Source organism: Podarcis tiliguerta, assembly GCF_965153285.1.
Source record: "Podarcis tiliguerta genome assembly, chromosome: 2".
NCBI lineage: Eukaryota > Metazoa > Chordata > Lepidosauria > Squamata > Lacertidae > Podarcis > Podarcis tiliguerta.
Window position 1 is genome coordinate 120409167 of NC_139535.1, and position 11129 is coordinate 120420295.

The following is an 11129-nucleotide window of genomic DNA, read 5'->3' on the forward strand; positions in this document are numbered from 1 at the left end:
ACTTAAGGTTTCTGTGTTTTAAAGATACACGACACACAGAGTCAGGTCACACATATTGGGTCACGTTTATTATAAAGAATTTTTAAAAACAAAAACAAGAAAAGACAGTCTGAATAGTCTGGTATTCATTCCTGGTATATTGTGCTCAGGGATAAAATACTCTTAACTAAACCTCATGCAGCCAAATAATCAAGAGTTTGTCAAATGAGAAACGAAGAATGAAAAAAAAACAGGCAATAGAAAAGGCAGCATCTGCCACAACGAAACTACTGATAATATAGTTCTAGGTTCATGCCATCGTGAATTTCATCTGGAAGTGAGGAGTTAAGGTAAAATTCCACTGAAAAATATTTCTGTATTTTTATAAATTGAGCTTGATGTATATGATGGGAAAAATCTACCACAATGCCAGAATAATGGTATTTTGAAATTTATCATAGGTGCTGAAATTCATACTTGATTTATGAATTATCCAAGCACATATACATCCCAACAGACTCACTCTAAATGCTGCCCAACTGCACAGAGTAGTCATATCATTTTAAAACTTATGGTACTGTTTTTAATTGTTTTATCGTTGTCTTTACTGTGAATTCACTTCAATATTTTATGGAAAGCGTTCTTAAGTAGAAACCAATCTACACATCTTTAAAAGTTTCTGTCTATGTGCATGATAGGAAAGTGATTATTTTTTTATAGATGTAAAGTAGTAGAGCAATAGTTTACATAAATTTATTTATGTAAATTATTTATTATTGTTATTATTTATACCCCACCCAACTGGAGTAAAAAAGAAATAAATTAACCATGATCGAAATCTGCTCAGTTCAAGCTGAAGAGTATTACCCCCTTCTTTCATTTCCCTTCCCCCACCCCCTCTGGACCCACCTGGCCAGCCTATTAATTTACCGCAAATCACCAAGATTTTTTAAGGATACAGTCTGCCAATGAAACATGGTCCTTGAAAATTGTATACCTAAAACATTAACAAGAAAGGCTGTTAGTCAACCGTAATTTGTTACACAGCTCAATTAAATACGACAACTAACATGATGGATACACACACACACACACACACACACACACACCAAACAACAGAGCCAATAGGCTTTTCTATGGAGCTGTCCTTAAAGTTGGCATAGAAACTTCAACTGGTACAGATATAGCTACCCATTTGCAACAAGAGTAAGATTCTGCAATCAGGTTATGCCCATTTTAAGAGATCTGTTTCTTACTGCAACTCAGATTGAAGGATTTGGCCTTGAAAGTCCTAAATGGAATGGGTCCTTAACAACAACAATTTTATTATGTATACCCTGCCCATTTGGCTAGGTTTCCCCAGCCTCTTTCTATATGAGGCACACCCACCCTAGACATTAAAAACTATCCATTAGGCCCACTCCACATTGCAACTATGGAGTTTAGCCTATCATCAATGAAGAGTAAGGCCTTTTCAGCGGCCTGCCCCTAAGCTATGAGATTCTCTTTTCCTCCGAGTATGGTTGGCACATTCTTTCTATTCCTCTCAGAGGGCAAGACTTATTTATTTTGTCATGGCTCTTCTGTTTGATTTTTACCTGGCAATTTTGGAACTTTGTGCCACTATCATATTTTCCTTGTTTTGGTATGGCTCATTATAGTTTAAAATTAATTGCTTTTAATTGATATTATCAATTGCTGTTTTTGATGATGATAATTGCTTTGAAGAACCACTATGGTTGAAAGGAACTATACAAATACTGTAAGTGGCTTACGAAGATCAATACTAAGCAGTACAACATGCACGCACGTCTGTAATCATGTGTGGAAACCTGGAGATCTGGGCTTCTTGTACTGAAAGCATGAACTGTGCTATTGCATTGTTAGTGCTAAGAACAAGCTGAGGGAACTGCCTGAGGGGCTCATACTTTGCTCATTTCTACTCACCATTTCTTCAACACAATCTTGTCCCACCGCGTGCCAGTCTGCGCAGCAATGAGCTTTTTCAAGTCCCTAATGGTGTCGTCAGAGCTGAGTGGTGGTACGAGTTAAGGAAAGGATGTCTTAAATCAAAAGCAGTAAGCAGACTATGTGTTCATTGTGCACCATCTACCAGTCCCAAGCAATTTAGTACCTGGATGCCCAACACAATTGGGGCTGTGCACACATGTATATCACACAGTGGCCTCGAGTTATGCTTGCCAATACATGGGAGAAGAAACATATTTGGATGTTACAAGCTCAGGGTGGATACCACTTAAACAAAGGGTGACTAACCTCTGACCCTTCAAATGTTTTTGGACTCCAGCTCCCATCAGCCCCAGGCAAAATTGCCAATACATAGAGAGGAGGAAGATTTCAGTCCAGCACCGCCTGGAGGGCCACAGCTTTCCCACTCTTGAGTTAGACATGTACGATCCAAAGATACGCATATGCACAATCCATACACTTATGATAGAACCCTTTCCTCATCTCCAACCATAAAATGTGTGTCACAATTTACGAAAAGGCATGATTGTGCTGCTTCAGTCACCCAAAGGTTTCCTGCACCCTTAAACGACCCATTCCCTTAGAACAGGCACCCCCAAACTTGGCCCTCGAGATGCGTTGGGACTACAACTTCCATCATCCTTAGCTTACAGGACCAGTGGTCAGGGATGATGGGAACTGTAGTCCCAAAACGTCTGGAGGGCCATGTTTGGAGATGCCTGCCTTAGACCTGAAATCTTCTTCCTAAACAGTGCCAGTTCTCCCTTTCTCTTTACTCCCCAGCTCTTCTGTGAGATCTTAAATACTCAATCCCAACTGAGCTGAAGCCTGAGTACTTATAGCTGCACTTTTTCACCTTCATTTTCACATACCCATTGCCTCTCCTGTTGGCTACCCTAACCTGGTTTCCCCAGCCAGTCTAAGCTGTTTCCTGGGTTGTGGCTGATTCCACCTGCTGACAGCTTCTAGGAGCCACAGGCGAGAGCTGAGTGCAGTGTGGGGACCAAAGGTGAATAAACTACCCCAGAAGGAGCACAACGTGTTCCCCAACCAAAGGTACTGCCCCTCCCTGCACTCACAGTAAGAGATATCTTATTATATCTTCTTGCTACCCACACAATTCTGCAGCCAAAGATGGAGAAGCTCTATACAGCCAGCAATAACAAGACCTGCAGCTGACTGTGACTATAGCAGGGGAGAGAAGGCAAGAAAAATGTGAGGGAGATAGTGAAAGATACAGGAAATTGAATGCAGATTTCCAAAAAATAGCAAGGAGAGACAAGAGGGCCTTCTTAAACGAGCAATGCAAAGAAATAGAGGAAAACAATAGAATGGGAAAAACCAGAGATCTGTTCAAGAATATTGGAGACATGAAAGGAACATTTCATGCAAAAATTACCATAATAAAGGATAAAAGTGGTAAGGACCTAACAGAAGCAGAAGACATCAAGAAGAGGTGACAAGAATACACAGAGGAATTATATCAGAAAGATATGGATGTCTCGTATACCCCAGGCAGTGTGGTTGCTGACCTTGAGCCTAAAACATCCTGGACAGTGAAGTCAAATGGGCCTTAGAAAGCACTGCTACTAACAAGGCCAGTGGAAGTGATGATATTTCAGCTGAACTATTTAAAATTTTAAATCACTGCTGATGGTGACAGCAGTCACAAATTAAAAGACTCCTGCTTCTTGGGAGAAAAGCAATGACAAGCCTAGATAGCATCTTAAAAAGCAGAGACATCACCTTGCCAACAAAGGTCTGTATAGTTAAAGCCATGGTTTTCCCAGTAGTGATGTATGGATGTGAGAGCTGGACCATAAAGAAGGCTGATTGCCGAAGAATTGATACTTTTGAATTATGGTGCTGGAGAAGACTCTTGAGAGTCCCATGGACTGCAAGAAGATCAAACCTATGCATTCTGAAGGAAATCAGCCCTGAATGCTCACTGGAAGGACTGATCCTGAAGCTGAGGCTCCAATACTTTGGCCACTTCATGAGAAGAGAAGACTCTCTGGAAAAGACCCTGATGTTGGGAAAGGAGAAGGGGACGACAGAGGACAAGATGGTTGGACAGTGCTCTCTAAGCTACCAGCATGAGTTTGACCAAACTGCAGGAGGCAGTGGAAGACAGGAGTGCCTGGCGTGCTCTGGTCCATGGGGTCACAAAGAGTCGGACATGACTAAACAACTAAACAACAGCTACACAATTAAAAAATGGAACCTCCATTCAAACCATGTTCACGTCCCAAGTGATCACTACCTTGCCTCCTCTTCATACACCAGAGCCTCAAATAAAACACAATTGCTGCATATAGGGCAGGAAGATGCCATTCGAGCCTCCTGCAGAAGCTACTGCTTTTGAGGTTTGGATACTTGCACTTCACTCTCACTTTCTTGCCCAGCCGATCGTTGCAAACCACTTCAATCATCCCGATCTGGTACCAGAACAACCCCAAGAAACTGCTGAGCAAGGAGACCTTTGGCCTCCTGCCTTCTGAGGCTCTGTTGGGAAGAAAAGACAGGATGATTCATTTGTTTAAAAGTGTATGTCTTATGCCACTTAGTCCTAAAACAGGTGGGGTATACAGTTTTTAAAAGCAGAATCGAAAGAAAATGGGGGGATGCTTTCTCAACTGACAGGGAATACTGATGATTAAAGAAAATTAAGATAGAGAAGTGTTACCAGTACAACTTCTCCCGCCAGAACATTAACATCATGGGAAATGTTGTCTTTATTCACAGCTCTCAAAGGCACATAACTAGGATAAAACACAGGAATCCACTTCTAGTTGTCCCCCAGTATTTTACAGTTACACAATAACCACTCTTTCAACAATCCAACTGCAAAGGGATGGATTCACATTCTGTACATTTATCCTCAGATGGATTCCAAACAATTATTATTATTACTATTATTTATTAAATTTGCATACCGCCCTTCATCTGAAGATCTCAGGGTGGTTCACAGCAAAAAAATGCAGAATAAAACCACAGAGAACATAATAAAAACAAGCACACTAACAGGGCCTGTAAGACAGAGTTGTTCCGCCTGGCCTTTGGCTTGGAGCCAATTTGATTCCCTCCCTCCCTCTCTTTTTTCTTTTCCTTCTCCTCCTGCGATGAGGCTACATTTTAATATTTTAATGTTCCATTATTTTAATGTTGTGTTTTATTTTTGGTTTTAAGTTGTAATCATTCATCTTGTTTTTATTATTGCTTGTAAGCCGCTCTGAGCCCGGCCTTGGCTGGGGAGGGCGGGGTATAAATAAATTATTATTATTATTATTAACGAAACGAACCAATAACCCCACCAGGCACGAGCACATTTAAAGCCACATAGCAAAGAGCTCGAAATGAACCGCACCGGAAGCATACAAAATAAAGGCTCGTTTTTCAGGACATTGGCATTTGCACGCATGTCCACCGGAGAAAGGAGGCCTCTGCCCCTCGACGCAGAGCAACTCAGCGCAGCGCCTGGGCGGCCCCAGCCAGCAGGGCCAGAGGCCTGGGGCGAGGGCGACGGGAGGCCCGCCCCGTCTCCGGCCTCGGAGGATCCCCGCTTGCCGCCCCGGACCTACCTGAATTCAGCGGACTCTTGACAGCTGGAGACCAGGCGGAAACGGAAGTGACGCCTCGGAAGAGGAATCACGAGAGCTACTTCCGGGGGAGACTCCCAGAGGAAGCGGAAGCGAGGCCGGAGCAGCCCGCGGAAGGAACCAACGGCGGCGGAATGGAGCGGTCAGGCCTCTGCGCCCTCCCGGACTCGCTCCTGCTCCGGATTCTGGAGTGCCTGCCGCCGCGCGACCGGCTGAGCGGGGCCCGGTGGGTGTTTCCTTCCCTTCTCCCGGCCTCATGGGTTCCTCCCCCCCCCCACTTCCACAGAGTGGTTCGGTCCATCCTGCGGCTGCCGCTCTCCCTCCCTCCTCTCGAGCCGCTTCCTGGCCAGGGCGGGGCTGCAATGCCCAGGCTCGCCTGCGGGGGCGTTGTGGTTGGAACGCTGGAACTAGGAAGGGGCGGGGCCGCGAGGGCCATCTAGTCCAACGCCCTGCAAGGCAGGAATCGAACCCACGACCCGCAGATTAAATCTCGTGCTCTGCCCAGTGAGCTGTTCACATTATGCCATCACTATCGAATGTGAAATTATCGGAGGCGGTTATTCATGTGTTTATCCCCCCCCCATTCCCATTTTACTTTAAAAGTTTATATACTTCATATTTTGCAAAAGAAACTCAAAATGGCTAACGGTTCCAACAAACACACAACGTTAAGATCAATCCCATTTCTAGCCCCAGCCATACCCAAAATATCAGTGCAAAAAATCTCTATAAACTAAATTACTCTATTAACTTCAGTTTAATACACACTTTTTACCTTCTGCCTGCTCAGCTCCAAGGCTCCTCAACCTGCTTCAGCCTTTCTCCCTTATCACACAGCTGTTCTCCTCTCAAGGCCACATCAGAGCAAAGAGGAGTCCAAGCAGCAGTCATCTGCTGTACAGATTCCAGGGAAGTTAATTCCAGGCAATGTACTGGTAATTATTCAAGCAGTATGGTTGCCCTCCTGCTTGGTTCTGTGCCGGTTGGCTAGGCTTGCCATATGTCCGGAATTTCCTGGATATAGCTGGCAATCAGAAACAGCTGGAAACAGCATCCAGGTGGAAATCGTTGAAACATCTGGGACAATGTGTGTGTATGGCAACCCATGTCAGCAGTGTTGTTTTTGATGATTTCCCTTAAAATTAGTTCAAAAACTTACAGTTTGTTCAATTGTTTGAGATTTGGGCAAAACCTAAAAAGCCCAACAACTTTTCTGTCCCAATTTTCACTTTTTGAAATATGGCAACCCTAGGTATGGCAGGATGCCAGCTGATCAAACTGGCTGTTTCATCTCAGGCCCATGACAATGACTCAGCTATTCTCGTCTTTCTGCAGAGTCTGCAGACGATGGCGTCGCTTGGTGCGGGACAAATTGCTGTGGAGATACTTGGACCTAACTCCTTACAAGGTAAAAATGCCTGCCCTCCGTCTTAAACTAGTTGCTGGGTAGTTGTGGCAACAGGCCTGGGTAGGTAGGCGCCTAGGGAGCTGCCCTACACCAAGTCAGAGAAGAGGCCCACCTAGCCAAGTACTATGTACAGTCATACCTCGTGTTATCTCCGCTTCATGTTATGTTCTTTCTGGATAAGTCCCACGGCGACCCAGAAGTACCGGAAAGGGTTACTTCCGGGTTTCACCACTCGCGCATGCACAGACGAGCAAAATGATGTCACGTGCATGCGCAGAAGCGGTGAATCTCAACCCACGCGGTTGCGTTCTTTTTTCATGTTGCAAACGGGCAGGTTGTGTTCTTTTCATGTTGCAAACGGGCGTCCAGAACGGATCCTGTTCGCAACCAGAGGTACCACTGTAGAATGATTGGCTGCAGCTTTCCAGGGTTTCCACCTGGAGATGCCAGGAATGGAAACTGGGACCTTCTGCAGGCAAAGCAAGTGTTCTGCCACTGACCTCTGGCCCTTCCCCCATGTGAGGAGCAGGCTATGCCAGATCAGAGTCAGTGCGAAAACGCTAGAGGATGACTTTAGCCAGATATCCAGTATCCTGGAGCAAAATGATCCAGCGGACAGCAGGCATGAGACTTTCTGGCAACCTGTATAAATTATGCAAATTAAAGTAATGTACTTAATGTACAAAATTCTGTAAATTTAATGCACTATTTTGTACAATTTATTTTAGGTTTATTAGTCAGGGGGAGGATGAGGGCAGGCTCTGTCCTTAGTCACTGGAATCTTAGGCTATAATCCTAAAATTTCTAAGAAGTCAGCCTCATTGAGCACAGTGAGATTTCCTTCTGAGGTCCCACCCCCTTCTCCCTGCATGCATCTAAATTAAAATGAAACATTTCCATCCCTTTCCTGAGTTCCGAAACAGCAAATGAAACAACATTTTGGAAACTTCAACATTTTGCCAGTACATTTGACATCCACACTATAAAGCAAATGGCTTCCTCCTAAAGAACCATGGAAACTGTAGTTTACCCTTCACAGAACCATAATTCCAAACACCGTTAACAAACTCTAGTATTTGGGATTTCGGAGGTAGGGGAAACTTTAAATATGCAGTGTGGATGTGACATTAGGAAATTGGCTGCAAACTGTGCATGTTCCGCCATCTGTTGCCCTTTATGTTCCCCCAAGGTGCAAGTCCCACAGAGTTGCATGGGCCTGTCTCCAGCCTTGCAGCCTTGCGTTAGTTGGTCTGGCAGTGATTTGGCAGTTGTAGTGCTCTCTTCCTCGTGTGCCCATGTGGCTTTTGATATGCATGCAAACTTCACTTCCCTGTACTTAGATGTCCTCCAAGGCCCTATGGCACTTGCTGCGGAACCATCTTCGAGGCAGCCTGCAGACGCTGAAGGCACGGGGATCCCTCCACTCCATTCGCAAGCAAGAAGCTTTTACCCCAGCACTAATGCAGGCCTTGGGCAGGCAATGCCCCAATCTCCACCGCCTGTGCCTGACAGAGACAGACCTTCGCTCACTCTCCTATGATTGCATCCCTTCCTCTGTCACGACCCTGGAACTGAGCTCCTGTGAGATCCCTTCTCTGTGGTTCAAAGTGTCTGAAGCCTCGAAGACCTGCCCTGCCTTTCCACAGATTCAGCACCTTGTAATCCAGAATGTCCCTGCCTTCTCCAGCCAGCACCTGCTGAACATCTCCATCCAGGGCAATCTCAAGACTCTGGTCCTGTCCGATGCATACCGGATAACTGTTGAAGGTTTCCAGGCAGCAGCACCACACCTGGGAGGCCTAGAGCACCTCACCCTGCGCCGCTGTAGCATTGGCAATTTACTCACACATGTCATTGCGTTCCACATGAGGCACCTGCAAAGTTTGGACCTCGGGGACAATCCTTCTCTGGAAAACAGAGCTCTTCCTTGTTTAAGCAGCTTGCTAGACTTGGAGGACCTCTGCCTGGAGTCCTGCTGCAAGCTTTCCTCAGAAGCCATTGTGGCCCTTTGCCAGAAATTGCCCCGGCTCAGACATCTTGATATAAGGGGGTTAGAGTTCCAAGACCAGGTCATCCACAAAATCCAGGCGGATTTGCCAGGCTGTGTTGTAACAAGTGCTGTCTCCCTTGGAGATTCCAGTGTGGTGTCTACACTGTGGTCTTGTGCACATTGTGGAGAAGCTCTGGGGAGCAAGAGGCAATGAAACCATCACATGCATAGTCTTGATCTTATTTAAGTTGATGGCAACCCAGAGAGAAATGGCAAGGAGCTGCACACACATTGACAACATGACTTTCAAAGTGTGGCTGCATGTGCTCTGGAACATCGTCACAGCACAAAAGCTGAGGGTTGTATCCAGTGCTAATTCTACTCAGAGTAGATCCAACTGGCAAGATGATTGCACCTCTGAAAGGAAACATGCCTAAACTTCAAGAGTGTTATCATATCAGTTTATTTACCTAAAAAATTAAACATCCGTTGCACAGCATACTGAACTGAAGTCCATTGGCTTTACAGTTGATCATCCTTTTCAATGTAAGTCCCACTCAGAGCAAAGCGTAGCAGACTTGAGTCCATTCATTGCAGTGGGCCTGCTTTTAGTAAAATGTAGTCTAACTTGCTATCTGCAAGTATAATTGCTATCTGCTATTATACATCAAGAAAGTTCACAAGAAAGATCTCATGTTGTTTTAAGGAAAAGCCAGTGGTAATCCACTCAGAAGATGTCCTCACTTCCTGGTTAGGCCAGGAATCTGATATTCATCAACTGGAAGGCATAATAGACATCATGATAAATGGTGGTTTGCCGTTATGGGAATAAGCCTCTCATGGATTCCTCTCCTATGGTGTGAATGAGGTGACTGAAAGCATTTGCTTCCATTTTTTATTAACTGCAGTTTAGGGTTACATCCGCACCTCTGGTTAATCTTAACTATGCTTTGTTGAAACAAGCCAGCTTCACAACACAACAAGCTGTGTTTTATGAAAGATGGTAACAGAAGCTTCTAAATGTCTGGATGGAATAGATAGAGGAAGCATTCAAGCCTGAAAGAGGTTCTTTAAAAAAGCACATTTTTATGCACAAGAAGAAAAATTAGGGAAATTAGCAGAGGAGCAAGGAAGTGCTGTATCCAAGCACCCCCCTATTAGCTCAACTTTGAATAATTCCTCCAGACTATGCTCTTGTGTAACATGCATTTTAACCTAAATTCCATGCCATAGGTAAGATTCTACACTTCTGAAAATCCTGTGTGCACACATACTGTATCATCCAGGAAACAGCTTCCTTAACTGTTCCCTGGGTTAGAAAGCAGCATAATATTGGCAAGTAGCCTAAACCAACAGTAGCTATTGATTTAGACTGCTGTTGCTGTCTGCTAACTGCTGGAATGCCAAAAGAGAGATTTAGGGTCCTCCTTATTACTCATGTACAAAATAAAGGAAATAAAGGCAAGAAAAGCATCTTCTCCCCCAAGCTATTGAACACCAACCTCAGTTTGTTGGGAGAGGTGCAGGTGGTTCCCCCACAAAGAGCCTCAAGCTGAGGGGGTGCAAAATAATAATAATAATACCTACTGAGAAGATCCATAAAAAATAAGAAATATTTAGGGGGTGCCAAATTTTGTCCTCAGGGTGCCACATTACGCAGTTTGTGTTTACTTTTGAGGCACAGTGGAGACTGTGTTGTACAGTGGTACCTCGGATTACAGATGCTTCAGGTTATAGACTCCGCTAACCCAGAAATAGTACCTCGGGTCAAGAACTTTGCTTCAGGATGAGAACAAAACTCGTGCTGCGGCGGGAGGCCCCATTAGCTAAAGTGGTACCTCAGGTTAAGAACAGTTTCAGGTTAAGAATGGACCTCCAGAACGAATTAAGTTCTTAACCAGAGGTACCACTGTATTTATGATATATGGTTTATTTACACATATATACAACCTGAGCCTATGCTGGAGGGGTTCACAGCACCCCAAAAGTGCCTTGCTTCCCCCACAGCCAAGGCTTAGATTCAGACAGAAATCACTCATTGCTTTCTGCATTGCTCTGATTCCAGCTCACTGCTTTGCTTCTAGGTCACATCACTGCTCCAAACTCTGACTTTATCTGTTGAGAGGGGGCCCCGCCCATTTGCTATCTTGCCCATTTGCCCCTG

At 44.7% G+C, this 11129-nt stretch overlaps 2 protein-coding genes across 2 annotated transcripts; one reads left to right on the top strand and one right to left on the bottom strand.

Annotated features, from left to right (window-relative positions):
- Positions 1–41: 41 nt before the first annotated feature.
- Positions 42–5665, bottom strand: UBL5 (ubiquitin like 5). The gene is made up of 5 exons (XM_083428380.1): positions 5550–5665; positions 4345–4473; positions 1927–2010; positions 939–976; positions 42–310 (listed from the first exon to the last, which is right to left on the bottom strand). Exons 2-5 carry the CDS (start codon positions 4398–4400, stop codon positions 267–269), a joined length of 222 nt encoding a protein of 73 aa, XP_083284506.1. The 5' UTR covers positions 4401–4473; positions 5550–5665; the 3' UTR covers positions 42–266.
- Position 5666: 1 nt separating this feature from the next.
- On the top strand, positions 5667–9464 carry FBXL12 (F-box and leucine rich repeat protein 12). Its single transcript, XM_083428321.1, has 3 exons — positions 5667–5793; positions 6903–6975; positions 8316–9464. The coding sequence occupies exons 1-3, from the start codon at positions 5702–5704 to the stop codon at positions 9177–9179; spliced, it is 1029 nt and encodes a 342-aa protein (XP_083284447.1). The 5' UTR covers positions 5667–5701; the 3' UTR covers positions 9180–9464.
- Positions 9465–11129: the final 1665 nt, after the last annotated feature.

Excerpts from the sequence above, each read along its gene's own strand:
- UBL5 (XM_083428380.1), bottom strand. The coding sequence starts at position 4,400 with ATGATTGAAGTGGTTTGCAACGATCGGCTGGGCAAGAAAGTGAGAGTG. Across the intron at positions 2,011-4,344 it reads AAAGTGAGAGTGAAGTGCAA|CTCTGACGACACCATTAGGG; the intron begins GTATCCAAACCT and ends ACCACCACTCAG. Across the intron at positions 311-938 it reads CCATGTTTCATTGGCAGACT|ATGAAATTCACGATGGCATG; the intron begins GTATCCTTAAAA and ends CCTCACTTCCAG.
- FBXL12 (XM_083428321.1), top strand. The coding sequence starts at position 5,702 with ATGGAGCGGTCAGGCCTCTGCGCCCTCCCGGACTCGCTCCTGCTCCGG. Across the intron at positions 5,794-6,902 it reads GACCGGCTGAGCGGGGCCCG|AGTCTGCAGACGATGGCGTC; the intron begins GTGGGTGTTTCC and ends GTCTTTCTGCAG. Across the intron at positions 6,976-8,315 it reads TGGACCTAACTCCTTACAAG|ATGTCCTCCAAGGCCCTATG; the intron begins GTAAAAATGCCT and ends CCCTGTACTTAG.